We start from the raw sequence: 14,657 nt of genomic DNA, 5'->3' as shown, positions 1-14,657 counted from the left end.
GGGAGATTGAGAAGGAGCGGAGGAGCTTGGTTTCAAACGTAAACCAGACCAGTGCTGTCCATTATTCTTTAGAACTAAAGATAGCACGAAGTTCACGAACGGTGATGACTCGGACGTGAGCGGGAATACGGGCAACGGGCGGTGGTTTTGAAGCCACGAACTAGGGGCAGGCACTGTTTGAGAGCTAGCTGGAGCCGCTGTTGCCGAAGAAGGAGAGAAAAGAAAAGCAAGAAGGACTGATTCAAATCAGAATCAAAAGAATGTGGGTTTTCGGGGCACTTTTTCCACACTGCTGTGGTGGGCACAGCAGGGCAACAACAAGATGGAGTAGAAAAAGAAACAGGTCCACGGTGGGAGAAAAAAAAATATACTGTACTGTAGTTACACCAGAAAAGGCAGGAAGGAAAGCAGCTGAGGCAGAACAATCAGGCAAACAATAATTAAATAAGTAACAATAACAATAACCATAACAATAATCAACAAACTACGAGTCAAATTGAAACAAGCAACACACAATCAAATTCTTCTCCGGTCCTTCGAGGTTCGTTCGTTCCGGTTCGTGTCAGCCATCGAGTCGAGGTTTGCTGATCAACCCACACTGGTGCAACCAGTCAATCCACCTTAAATTCATTTCTGCAATCTGCATGGCCTCACTGAGTTAAGCAACTACCACGACAAACCTACTTAAGTGGACTCACACATGGTCCCGATATTAAAAAACGGATCATTCTCCGATGATGATTGACGGTAAGTTTCCAGCCCACACCCACATGGTCGATCCCCTAGGACCAAAACACCGTTAGTGTAACAGCACTTTGGCACTTTGGGACTTTAGCATTACACATGGCCAAGATCCAGTTCTTCAAGATCAACCAATGATCGTCGGATTCAATTAGCATCTAAGACACCAGGTAGGCTACATACAAATATGGTACAGCAATACAAGTGAAACCCCCTGATTGAATCACCATCAACCCCCCCCCTCAATTTCGATCCCAGATGCCAACCAATAATCGCTGTAACAACACATGAGGGGAAGTAATTTTTCTGCTGGAATGAAGACAAATCGGAAGAGGAGAAGGATTAAGGAGAAGAGGGAAAGGGAAAAAAAAAGGAAAATCAAGGCTAGCTACAAAGACAAGAATATGAAACCCATGAGAAGAGGAACGTGACATGAAATCATCCAACGCCGCCGAAAGTCATCAATCACGCAAAGTTATCCGAACGATCAACCCAGATATCTTCCAGCTCAGCGAAGTTCTGGAAGTGCAGTGGGCGATGCTGGTCGTCGTAGAATTTCAGCGGCGTGTCGATCTTGACATACACTGGCCGCTTCTCCACACTACCGAAGGAGCTTCCCATGAAGCTATAGTTCCAGACATTATCCTCCGGAACAAGGAAGTACCCACGGATCTTGTCACTGAGCAGAAGCTGGCACTTCTCGCCCATGCTAGTCGAGAACCCCTGGGGTTGGTCCGATGTCATATCCCGGTTCTCAGCACCCCACTTGTAGCCCTGAGGAGTGAGTCCCCACGCGGCAAGTGAAACCGATCCAGGGGTGAAGGAAACAGTCATCGTAACCGTCTTCTTGTCCCAAGAAGGATGGGCGTTCATCAAGCGAGCGTGCTGCGTCACATCCGCGGCCGTCATATAGTGTGGCTCGTTTCCGGAAATAGTATGGATCACACCAAGAGGTTCGAGGTTGTTCAAGTAGTCATGCTGGGGTAGTTGCTGGGGCAATTGAACCTCACGCGTGTTACCAACCTGAGGAACCATGACGATCGTGCGAATCTCCTTGACTTGATCGTTGTCGGGTGGCGAGCTACCGTAAAGGAAACCGGCAACTTGCACACGCAGATCAGCAATGGTGATGAATCGCTTGAGGACGTTCTTAGGCATAATATAGGTGTAACCCTCATCCCTAACCTCGTCAGAAGAGATGTAGATGTTGTTCGACCTAGTCCGCAAGTTGGAGGTCGCGATAGCACGGGTACGCCACTCAGTCTTCGAAGCAAAGGATTGCTGTTCGTACTGCGACGTGGTGGTGACAATGATGTCCTCACCCCGAACGTTCTGCGTCTTCGTGGTAACAGCGGTAAGCTGCTTCTGCTCCTCCTGCTGCTTCTCGATCTCGGCGGCTTGCTGGCGCTGGAGCGAGGGTGCACTGATCTCCATACCCAAGATAATGTCACGAACTTCACTGCTCGTCAAGCTCTGAACATTGACATTGTTCTTCTTGCCATAGTCATTGAGGATGAGATCGCGGAGCTGCACTTCAACCTTCATCCAATCCTCGTCGGACAACGTGGGCCAGATGTGATGCTCTTGGGTGATGACACTCTTATCAGGTCTGAGAATGATCTTGGCCTTATCGATGTTCACGTGGAGAGCGCGCAGGATCAGAATTAGACGAGAGAAGGCAATGTAAGGGGAAATCGACTTCAGCCATTCATCGTACAGATTGAACAGAACCATCTGGGGCTCAGTCGCCCGAAGAATCATATCAGCGAGCTTCTCGACCTTCATCGCAGCCTGGAAAGGCAACTGCAGTTCCGAAGCACGGATAGAGATGTTGGGGAAGTCCAGCAAATGCACCTCCAAAGGATCCAGAAGACCCTTACGAGTGACGATAAGCTGCTTAGGCTGCTCTTCAACAGGCAGAGACCGGATGAGCGCTGCAACTTCTTCGGCCGTCTTCCATTTCGCCAATTGACCGAGACGCTTCTGACCCGCCCAAACGCTGGTGTGGATAATCTTCAAGAACAGTTGTCCAGTGCGAGGGTTGAAAATGAAGATAGCACCGTTGATAGGCTTCGTCGTAAGGTTACCTTCGAAGGTCTTGTGAATGGTCACACGGTAGACGTTGGTATCGTCGATGAAAAGCTGGATTTGTGGACTGAAGAGCTCAGAGTAGTTCTGGGAGTTGAGGAACTCCTGGTTGCTTTCCGAAGCATACAGCTGCAGACCCTTCCGGATACGCTCTCGCAACACATACAAGGCCGGGTTGGCCTTCATGACCTTCGCCATGGCTTGTTGGATCAGAGTCTTCAAACCAGGGAAGTACTGCCCATAAGCGGAGTAGAGGTTGTATGCGAGATCGATGGCGATCATCAAACCAGTTGCGGAAGGATAGATGCTCATGCTGTCAGTAGTGTAGTCCAGGTACTTGGCACGGACGTATCTCTCGATATCGTGAGAGTCGTAGTCACCGTATCTGAGCTGGACATCAAGCCAGAACTTGTTGGTAGTAGTCGGCTCATACACGTCCTTGGTATCGAACAGCAGGGAAGGACGGGTGACATTCCACTTGTTCGTTGCGAAAAGCAGGATATCGGCACAAGAACTGTTCATCTTGTAGGACTTACGAGGGTGAATAGTCTCCTTCTGCACAGTCTCGATACCGAGCTGCTCAAGCTCCTGGTCGAAAACTTGACACAGATCCATAACAACAGACTCATGGATCTTCTGCCACAAGTGCGCACGGAAGATCTGGATCAAAGAGATCTTCAGCGTAGGGATCTTTCCGTGCAAGAAAATACCCGTAAGGTCTAGTTGCACCTGGAAACCGACGTACACATTGGCACGGTTGATGGTCGGAGACCACCACAAAGTGAACCGACGGTTAGGAATTTGATTCAAACCAGATCTTTGGGCATTCGTGAGCTTCTTAAACTTCATCGATTCCTCGAAGCCACTGGCGCGTTCCCAGAACAGACCCTCCCAAGAAGGGAAAGCCGTAGCCTTAAAGAGCGTGTGCTCCAAAATTGTCTCGACACCACCCAGCGCTTGGATGACGTCGGTACGGTAGGCGTTGAGGTTCCACAGTTTACCGTCATGACGCTGGCTGGTCCACCAGAACGGATTGCTCTTCATCAACTGGTACTGCTTGAACTCCGCACGGAGACGGAAGCCCTTGTCGAAACTGAGGGTGCTGCGGTCCTTCTGGAACAAAGTGTTGATACGGGGCAGACCGCGGTCCCAGCTGTCCTCCAAGTCCTCCAACGTCAAGCGGCGGTTCTGCTGCTGCGCCTCCTGGCGTTTTTGGGAGTATTCCATCCACACCCGCTGGGAGTCGATGAACTCGGCCTCCCAAGGGATGATGTACCGGAAGATGTTGGGGATCAGCGTCTCCTCGTCGTGAGACATACCCGCGCGGAAGTGGGTGATGCCGGTGTCCGTCTGCTTGGACCAACGCTTGTCACTGGCGGGGATGAGGATGTGCGAGCCCGAAATCATACCCAGACCTCCAAGTTCCTTCGGGGTATAGAACACGGCGGGAGGGAAACGCGAAGGCATCTTGGAGTTCAATCCGATCTTGACACGAGTCTGAATCTTGGTTTCACACTTCACGATCGTATCCAAAAGGTTGACAGTGGACACCGCAGCTTCACGGTAGTAGGTGAAGAGGGCGATCAAGGCGGTGTTCCACTTGTTGGCGATCTTGGTGAAGGTCGTTGATCCAGACGACATCAGAATCTGCCGAATGCGGTTGTTGAACTTCTGGATGTCCTCCTCCGTCACCTGCAGGAAAGCATGCGCAGTGCGCTCCTTAGTCGAGTTGTCGACCAGGGACCACACGCTATCCTTCACCGAAAACTCCTCGTTCTGGTTGCGGCACTTCGGGAGGATGCGAACTTCGAACCCGCTCATGGAGAACAAGAGGTTAGGGTTGTCCTTGCTGTATACACTGGCGAAAGTATCATCCCATTCGATGGTGGTGATCGACCGGGGCAGGCGGTTCTTCAGATCCCAGAAAACGGCACGACCCAGGTTGACATCGTGTCGCATCAAACGCATCCGGCAGTCGCGTGGCCAGCACTTCTTGTTCTTGTAACCGATTACGTTCTCGAAGTTGGGATCTGGGTTCTCAGTCAAGAAACGTTGAATCAGATCTCTAGACTCGTCCGCAGAGAATCTAAGGAAGACCCAAATCTTGTCCACATAGCGAGTATAAAGACGAATGGGGTGTCTGGTTTCAGTTGCACGGTCTCTGAATTGCAGGAAGTCGTTAGGGCTCTGAGGGGGGCCAGCCATTTCACTACCTCTCTGCAGGCCAAGGAGCAGCAAATCAATCATCAAACCATAGTACTGGAACACGAAGCCAGAGAACTGTAGACCCCGAATCAGACCGTAGCTGTTGGTGTGATTCATGTCCTTGTAACTAAGCTGGACGTTGTTCTTGGAGGTAATGTAGTCGGCCAAGTTGTGGTCCATGATCAAACGCAGCATTCTGTTCAACAGAGTAAGATCCATCTTCTCATAGACCTTAGAAAGCTCAGTCTCGATCATGACGTTCGTCTCACCGTCCTCGGTCTCCCAAACATTGGACAAGTTGTTGATTCCTTGCGCCCACTTGTATGTAAGCAGCGGAGGAACTTCCGAGTCCGAAGGCTTGATCCAAGCAGGGAAGAGATGGCGCTGCTCCGCTTGGTACCATAGATACTGGTCAAGGTAGGCGTCGGTGATCTTCTCAATAGGTTCAACATCATACACGGGGTTGATGTGGCTGTAGTTGTCATTCATATCAATACCAACTTCCTTGAACGCTCTCTGGGTCAGGAGGAAGCGCTTGATACGGGCCAAGGTCGTTCCGGGAGAGTCGTAAGCCTGCTCAATGAGAGCGAGTTCCTCACGCTGACTCTGGTTAAGTCGGCCCTTGACAGAGTAGGCCTCACGCAGACGCTCAAGAGCAAGAATCAAGATCTTGGTGTCGTGCTTGTAAGAGACACTAGGGAACGGGATCGGCGAAAACTTGCGGGACTCGAGCCAGTGCACCATGGTCGTGTAAATGGCCACAGCCTCTTCGGATGACACGTAAGGACCATCCTTGAGGTAATTGTGCTGTCGCTCCTGCTCTGCCTTGAGCCACAAACGTGTAAGTCGTCCAAGGTTCTTCTTTGCAACCGTCTTGTCGACCGTAGCACCCCGACGGATACGTTCACGGTTATAATGAGCGACAGAAATCCACCAATCAGCCTTGCTCTTAACGTACCGCAGAATAATATTCTCGATAGGAGCTGGGAGACCGGGGACCTTCCAAGGGATGTTACTCTTCCAGCATCGCCATGCTTCCGAGAGATGCTGCAGGACCGTGTTGACCTTGTTTTGCTTAATGCCTTCCGGCATCATGTCCATAAGGTCAGCCATGACGGAAGCACGAAGCTCAAGGTCGAAGTGAGATTCCACACGCTGCTTGGTGACTGTCTTGGCAACACCCTTACTGTGGCGACCCTCGAATTGACGAGACAGCAAGTTTCCGAGCCATCTCTCAAGCAAAGGAATGATACCACGCATGAAGAAGAGCCAAACACGCCACGCCGGAGCCCAGAAACCACATCCAGGACCCTTACCCACGGGTCCGGAGTTGAACCGATAATAGATCAGGTGTTTCAAGTCTTTGCAGGAACGGATCTGGTGCATCAGCTTGTACTTGTAACGGTACATACCAGTCAGCTGTCCGACGTGGTTGAAGGCGTAAAGGATACCATCAGCCAACTGGAAGGCATCGATGTTGCCCAGGCGGTATTGTACTTGCGCATCGACAATCAGTTTGGTGAGGCGGAGGATTTCTCTCATCAGGTGGAAAGCGTTTCCGAAACGTGACTTCTTTCGCTCCTTGGTCGTCAGGGTCTTGACAGGCTTGAGGTTGAAGTTATAGTCGAGGTGAAGGTAGGTCAGGTTTTTGCGGTGAATCAAGAGGTTGAGCATGTTGAAACCCTGGCGACAAACCTGCAGACCAGCCTCAACCCAGTCGATGGTAGTCTGCTGGAAAAACTTCGTAGACTTCAAAGTTTTGAGCAGATTCTGCTTGTTTTGGGCCTTGGGCTTCTTCTTGTGCAGCTCATTGAGCACATAGGTTTTGAGAAGCTTCTGATAAGAGACGCGGACTTTGACGGGTTGGCCCTGTGGGCAGTGTTCCAGATACCACTGTTTCACCAAAGGAACGTCTTGTGCGCGCACCATCTTGCCAGAGCGCTTGTTGAAGGGGTGAGGAGCCCACCACAGGGCAATAGCGGAGGCCGTGTCTGGAGTGTATAGTTCTTCATCGCCGAAGAAAGGCTCGAAATCGCCAGGGAGTTCGAAGTCGTCCTCATCGCCATCGCCGAAAATCTCATCTTCGTGGCTGACGGTGATGTTCTTGGGGGCGACGGACCGGGATGAAATGGGGTTGATTACGGGGTCGAAGTAGAAAGCAGGGAGGTTGGGGTCTTCGGTCCGGACGTAGACGATCTGAGGATGAGAGTACCAAGAGAGCTTGACACTTCTTGGCAGGGTGTTGTACAGGTAGGGGTATGCGACGCGGTATTCCGTTCGGATGGGCGCGCGGAAGATGATTCGGTCAATGGCGTTGAATTCGCTGAAGTCTTCATCGTTGGGATCGATATCTTTGTAAAGTGGTTCGAAGCGAGGGCCACCGGGGATAGCGACGTTCAGCGCCTTGGCGGTGAAGAAACTGTTCAAGTCGAACATGTGAAAGTAATTCTGGTCGACGACGTCACTCAAGAGCTGATGACTGAGTCGATAAAGGGTGGCCATCTGTGGAAGAGTTAAGTTCCAGCTCTTATAGCTCGGTCCATTCACATGAGGCGTATCCAGCAGAGGCCGGTGGTCATAGAACCACTCATAGACAGCTGCATCTTCGGACTCATCCAGCTCCATCTGGATGGGTTCCAACGGTTCCACATCTTCAATGTTCTCCGACCACGACAACGGAGGTTCCTCGTCATCGAATGGAGGGAAGCGCATTCTCTTGAAGTGTCTCCGGTCACTCTTCTCCCTCCGCATACACACCCACATGGTCGCCCATTGGGCGTGGAACACAGGCTCGATGACGCGGGGGGTCTCGTTCACCAGGGTCAGGCAGCCATTGACGTGATACAGCACCTTGACCTCCCTGGCAGACTCCCAGGGCATGGGCATGTTCTCCAGCAGCTTCAAGACGGCATGGGGCATGAACTTGAGCGCACCCAGATAGCTACGCTTCTCGTTGCTGAACTTCTTTTGCGATACGTCGCCGATGTCTCTCACGATCTTCCGCAGATGCTCCGGGGGCATATCGGCCTTCTGGGTTTCGACGAATCCGCCCTTACGTTTCTCGCCAAAGCGGTTCCGTTGCGTCCGCAGCCATTCGTTCTTCTTCTGAGCGAACTTTGCGACATTCGGATCGGCCGGCGGTTGATATCCTGGCGGTGGCGGAGCCAGAGGCATCGAGGGCGGCGCCGACGCACCCCAGCCGGGAGGCGGGGGAGGAGGTAGAGACGCCATGGTGAATTGGGGGATACGGTTAGAGGTATGTCCCCTCTCTTTCCTAATCCGACGTTGATTGATGCTCGTACACGAGTCGCGTCAATGATCACGTCGAGAGGTGGAAAAGGTCCTGGGACTATCGCGTGTTCATCGGTTCAGATGGGGAATGTAAGTCGTGATTGCGTGAGTATCAAACGCGTTAAGAGAAGAAAAAAGGGCAATGATTATAATGGGTAGTCAACCCCGGAAAGTAAGATAGAACCGCGCCTAGACGATCCCCTTCTCGCCACGGGTGATAGCAAAGCTCCTCACTTCTGGCACCTGGCCTTAGATGAAGCAAGTCTGAAAAGAGGTGGCGGCTCTGCTCGGGCCGGCACTAGTCCGGGTTGGGATTAGCGCAGTCTCGCCAAATCTGCGCTAGCGTGGCCGCCCAGGGCTCCGAGCGAAACCCACACAAATCCAGATTACCTGCGAGAATTCTACGAGGTTAACGACGACAACCCGACGACGCCGCCGCCAACTCCTTGACCACCCCAGCCTCGAGGTACGGACAGACAAAATGGCGAACAACAGATTGCAATACGTGAGTCAAATTGTTATCCGGAAGGTAAATTGAAGCAGGATACTAATTTCTGATCTCTTTTGCAGCGCCGCCGGAACCCGTACGTTTGAAATTTCTTTTCCCAGCCCTCACAGTGTTTCCTCATCCCTTTTGGCTCCCACCAGCCTTTTTGTTTTCGATCGCTACGGTGCAAATCACAAGTGTGCTCGATTTTGTTCTGCGATGAGAGACAATTTGCTGAAGAGCGGGGATTTTCGACTTCAATGCGATTTTCATGATGGACAAGAATATTGATGGATTTTTTTCCTCGTCTACAGGTACAACACGCGGTCCAACCAGGTTCGGATCATCAAGACCCCTGGCGGTGAGCTCCGTTACCTTCACATCAAGAAGAAGGGTACCGCTCCCAAGTGCGGTGACTGTGGCATCAAGCTCCCTGGTGTGAGTAAACCCCAGTGATTCCTGTTCGAGCGGAAGTTTTGGGAGGTGGAAGTCAAAAACGACAATCACGATATCTCCGACAATATGTGGTGCGCGGGTGCGCTCGATCGACCGGGAAGAAGATTCGCAGACTTCGACAGAAGAAAAATCTCTTTCCTCAACGCCAATTCGAAAAGAAAAGAGACGGGAAGGGAGAAAGGCAGACAATGCAAGGAAATCCAGCAAAGCGCAGTTGGCTGATCATGGCTCCGTCACCACTTCTAGGTCCCCGCCCTCCGCCCCCGCGAGTACGCTCAGATCTCCCGCCCCAAGAAGAACGTCAGCCGTGCCTACGGTGGTTCCCGCTGCGCTGGCTGCGTCAAGGACCGCATCGTCCGCGCTTTCCTGATTGAGGAGCAGAAGATCGTCAAGAAGGTCCTCAAGGAGTCCCAGGAGAAGGCTGCCGGCAAGCGCTAAATGCGTCCCTGACGGTTTTCTTTTGTGTTGTTGTCTTTAATCAAGGAGCGGAACATGGAAAATTTTTAAAATTAGCTGGGAACGGACGGCTAGCGCGGCAGAATAAAGGCCCGTGAATCAATGAATTATATTCATGAATTGAGAATTTTCCTCGCGCCCATGCTGATTTCCAAGAACTCACGAGTTGATTTCCCTTCGCGTGTCGACACTGTAGAAAAGGATTCCTTCCTGCGGCCCTGCCGGTGTAGCCGGGCTTGACACCCGAAAGCACATGTCTCCGTGACATTTGGCCTTCGTGGCAATCTAATACTCACCCTGCACCCTGCGAGTAAGAAGCACGTCTTGACGTGAAGTACGTACGCATCTAGCTTGTATTTCACCTCATTCTCGATGACAAGCTTCAAAGGCTAGTTCAAGATCTAGGCCCTTGTCTTCACGTCGACAGGATTTACGGTTCTCGTTGGAGTGATCTCCTGTAATGGAAAAAGGTTCAACTGTCGCAAAGCCGCCTAAATGCAGCAGTCCAACGTGCCTTGGAAGTTCATGCCATACTTGTGGCTTCCCCCATAACCGCAGGCTCGGGCTCAGGCTCAGGCTTCTATAGACACTTGCCGCAATAGGCGAGCCTTTGCGTCACTATCCAGCGAAGGAGGGCCAAGGGCCTGGTTTTCTACAGGGTGAGAGAAACACGCCAAAAACAAGGGCCGAAGGGCTAGGCAAGAGCAGAAACCCAAAGTACTGAACGGTTCCGTTAAGTGTCAGGGATGACTGTTTCGGAAGCAGCAGAAAAACAAAACAAAACAAGCCATACCTAGCAAGCATACAACAAGGCTGGAACCTCCAGAGCCCTGCTAGCAAGCATTGGTAGGAGGTGCGCGGCGCGTCTATGACCATACCTCCCACGGTCTTCTTCCTACCTCCGCGGAGTCTTTCAGATCACCGCTGTAGGGGTAGGTAGGTAGTAGGTATATGAGGTATATTCAATGGCCGATCACAGCCAAGTAGGAAGCATGGATTTGTCCCACGGCTATTTCCCCAGGTCTTTGGTTGACTATGATATGAGTAGATGGCTTGCTTTGTGATACCCGGAGTTCCTTTTGTCATTGGTTTTTTTTTTAGAAAAAAAAATTCTTTGCTTTTCCTGACACCTTAGTTCTCTTTTTTGCGCATTTTTTTATGGAGGGCTGACCCTGACGCTGCCCGCATACTGGCACCCACTTGGCAAACACAGCAACAGGCTAGGCAAACTTGATTCAATGATTGGGGAGAATGGGATTGTAGGAAATCCCTTTGATCATGTCCCATTGTCACATCTACCGGGCATAAACTAAAAGTCGAGTGTCGATTCTTTGTTCGTCGTCAGCATTCAATGCTCAAAGTTCCTCTATTTGACGCAATTAATTCCAAGCCATAGCACCCTCCCATCAAAACCAGCGATACCTTTTCTGTCCATTGGATCGGCCCCCTTGTATATGTCGGCGCACTAGAGCAGGATGTTCTGCAGCTGACAGGCAACTGACAGGCGGGGGTTCCGTCTCAGTTCCTGTGGTGCTGTTCCTTTGCATCATGGACTCGCCTACAGCCGCTGGCCAATTCAGTGTCCGGGCGAGATGGAAGCTGTCAGCTAGCCTGCAGCCTGGGCAAGTGCTCCTCCTAGGCACTGTCAGTGATCTTGGTTCTAGAGAGGGACCTAGAACACTCCTCTATTTCGAGGCTGCATAAGCCCGAAAATATGGGCGCGTCAAGCGGCGGAAACGAAGGTAAAGAAATAGGTAGCCCCTGTCTAGCACAGCAGGGACTATGATTGGCAATACCGCCATTCTGAGAAGTCAGTAGTTATCTTCCTCGTCTTTGTAATCGTCAACACTCTCGTCTGTTGGATAACCGTAATCAAAATCCTGGATGACACTGGGGGACATCGCTCTCCATCCATGCCTTTCCCTCACCTTTCGCCCACTTCCGGTGCTGTATTTTTCTGCAACCTTCCTATGCAGCGGTGAAAGAGCTGATGGAGATGCAGTCTCAGATCTTCAGAGCGATATCTAAGAAGGAAGGAGATAAGCACCTGGGCCACAAGCCAATCTCCCACCGCCACTTGACGGCGTCCATCCTCCGTCAAACCTGATGTTGCCTGGTTCAATTTTCTTTTTCGTCCCTCTGAGTCTATCAAAGAAGACGCAATCGTTGTATGATAGTCGGCGTGCATCGGCAAGCCAAATTCAAGATGCAGCGGTCATTGGTCGGATACAATAGCGTGCTGCGACTAGTGCTGGACGGACTGTCAGCATGTTGAGGATAAAATGAATACTGTACTTAGTACTTAGTGACATTCTGTCCTGACTAATAATTGTCTATTTACCGCCAACCAACTGGACATACGCCACCGATGTGACTTCGACTAGATGCTTTGTGTTATTGCTAGCTTCCTTTGGTCAGAGACAAAGGAAACAGGGGGGTAGGGGGGAGGAGGGGGCATGAAATTAGTGATGGGCAATGGACAGGGAATCCTACCCTAGTGTAGCAAGAAGAGGGGAGCGGACACTACTGAACTTACTGCTCATTGCATCTCCAGCATGTCGGAGATTGGACCGAGAAACATCCAAAGCGAAGAAGAAGAAGAAGAAGAAGAAGGCAACCAACCATTTCAAGCTAGCACGGGGTACATTGATGTACGGTTAGTAGTGTGCTGTGCTGACCCCAGTTGCCGGCTGCCGCCAGTGTGTACTAAAGTACCAGTACATGCTTTCTTCCCACAAGTACGATGCCACTGTCCGATTTCATCCAGTAGAAGAGCTGTACTAGTGAGCGGCGACAGGTGACCTGATGACACAGGATGAATCAAGCTGAAGCAGCATGACGAATGTTGAGAGCTGCCCAAATTGCTCTGCTCAAGAGAGACTGAGATGTCGTCCGGATCTGTATCACACCACCAGTGGATCGGCAATCTTATGAGATCAGAGTTGTGATATAGGACTCCACATTTCATCAACTCACAGATAAAAAAAAAAGGTAATCTTGCTGAATGAAAAGAATCAAGAAAGAGTGGGTAGATCGGCAAAGGGCTCGTGATCCGAATTCTTTCGCCACTGCTGTCTTGTCTTCCTGATCTTAACTTTTTACCTTTAGACTAAGACGTGCATCCGCGAGCGATGGGTTCGCGGTTGGATGCATTCACATCGTTCGTGTCAAATCTTTGGGGGGCATGAATTGCCTTCGGTGTACTCAACGCCCTGTGGCTGGAGGGAAAGAACTACCGAGATCGATTGAGAGCGGGAAATGGTCAAGACGACCTTCAGCTACAGGACGTACTTTATTTCCCAGCCTGTCGGCTTCAAGAATATACCTTCGCTCCCGATTCGAACAAGTCTGGGCCCCTCGTAGCTGAATATTTAAGCATCAGTACGTTGTGCGGTAACAAGACGTTTAGGGCAAAAGTACCAATGGGGCACTTACGCATTGTGAAAAGAAAAAAATACAAATACAAAGAAAGAAGACCACCTCAATCAGCCTAATCTTAGGAAGCGGGAGTTGAGACTTAGAAGCCTAGGGGTATGTACAGGATGTACAGTAACTTAACTTACTACTTACTGTACAGCATAGACGAAACGCCCTAGTTCGGCTACGGTCAGCTTAGCGTTGGTCTGCTACCCCAAGATCACCGCGCTATCCTAGAGATAGTAAAAGGTACTTTAGTCCCATCATAATAAACAGGGAAGTGGTGTAATGACTTGCATTTTTCTACCAACATGTCGGCACTTGGATGAGAAAGAGACAAAGGAAGAAAGGCCGAGATTCAGTCCAATAGCAGGCTGATTTATGTGTGTAGGTTGTTACATTTAGAGTGTATAGAGTGTAGACATGATGGATGACTCTTGAAATAGTTCCATAAATCGGACAATCGAGCCATGGGCAACCCTTCTCGCTTTTTTGCAATTGCTGATTAGCCAGTCGGGACCATTGCGAAGGGCAACGTTGCCGATACCACCGTCTGCCCACTATGGTGGAGTGAAATGCTCAACACGAAATGATCGAACCTTACGATGGTTCCACTATCCGAGAGTCAATAGAGCTAGTCTAGTCTAGTCAGTAATTTCTAGTTAGTACGTAGCATCTATATCCAGCGTGGTAGGCCCATCGCACCCTCCATACTGGTCGCAGCTCAACAGCTCGCTCCGAAGTCCTTAATCCTCGAAAGCCTCAAGGATCTTGGGCTTGTCCGTAAAGCAGGATGAAAGAAGATATCCATTCAACGTTGCTCTAACCAAATTGTTTTGGTGTACTCCACCTTGCTTGCGAAAAGATCTCGGAGCGAGCTGTCCCCCGACCATGGCATCTGGTGGCAGTGATCCTTGATGCCCCCGTACACTAATTTTGGCTAAGAAAAGTGGATAAGCAAGTGAAAAGTGTCAGGTTGGGCGTGTGAGTGCCTTAGGTACCCAAGGACGAATCTTTGACACATTGTCAAATCGAGATTAGATGCTGCCAGTCCGGCGAAAGCCAGTAAGCCAGATGCTGCTTGCCGTACCGTCACGTGCTAGCTATTTGAGCATCGACAATTTCTTGTAAGAAAAAAAAAGGCTGAAGTGGATATTATTGTTCCAGTTGATTGGCGAGGCAAGAAAGCCGCCCGGTGAAACCCAGATCGGACTATGGCAGCCGAGTACTGGACCTAACGCACGCGTCTCATAGCTCGTCTTTTCCCGCAGACGGCCTTGAAGCTATGGAAGCAACAGTTCTGGCGCATATCCGTTTGTAGAGGGTGGTGGGGACAGCGGACAAGGGCCGGGCAGATAGCGGTACCTAGGAGTTTGCAGTGAGAGGAGAATGGAAAGGGGAAATGAATTGGTACACTCAACACTACTACTACTACTACTACTACTACTACTACTACTACTACTACTACTACTACTACTACTACTACTACTACTACTACTACTACTACTACTACTAC

The 14,657-nt window shown here is 50.6% G+C and overlaps 2 protein-coding genes across 2 annotated transcripts; one reads left to right on the top strand and one right to left on the bottom strand.

The window, feature by feature from the left end:
* Positions 1 to 869: 869 nt before the first annotated feature.
* Positions 870 to 8,551, bottom strand: prp8 (U4/U6-U5 snRNP complex subunit PRP8). The gene has a single exon (XM_025587518.1). The coding sequence runs from the start codon at positions 8,263 to 8,265 to the stop codon at positions 1,207 to 1,209; it is 7,059 nt and encodes a 2,352-aa protein (XP_025437953.1). The 5' UTR covers positions 8,266 to 8,551; the 3' UTR covers positions 870 to 1,206.
* Positions 8,552 to 8,806: 255 nt separating this feature from the next.
* On the top strand, positions 8,807 to 9,706 carry BO95DRAFT_467827 (60S ribosomal protein eL34; the record flags this gene model as incomplete). Its single annotated transcript, XM_025589320.1, has 4 exons — positions 8,807 to 8,830; positions 8,896 to 8,909; positions 9,127 to 9,250; positions 9,515 to 9,706. The coding sequence occupies 4 exons, from the start codon at positions 8,807 to 8,809 to the stop codon at positions 9,704 to 9,706; spliced, it is 354 nt and encodes a 117-aa protein (XP_025437952.1).
* Positions 9,707 to 14,657: the final 4,951 nt, after the last annotated feature.

This window comes from Aspergillus brunneoviolaceus (assembly GCF_003184695.1).
Source record: "Aspergillus brunneoviolaceus CBS 621.78 unplaced genomic scaffold BO95scaffold_79, whole genome shotgun sequence".
Lineage (NCBI taxonomy): Eukaryota > Fungi > Ascomycota > Eurotiomycetes > Eurotiales > Aspergillaceae > Aspergillus > Aspergillus brunneoviolaceus.
The sequence above is the reverse complement of the archived record's forward strand: the minus strand, read 5'-3'. Positions and strand labels throughout refer to the sequence as shown.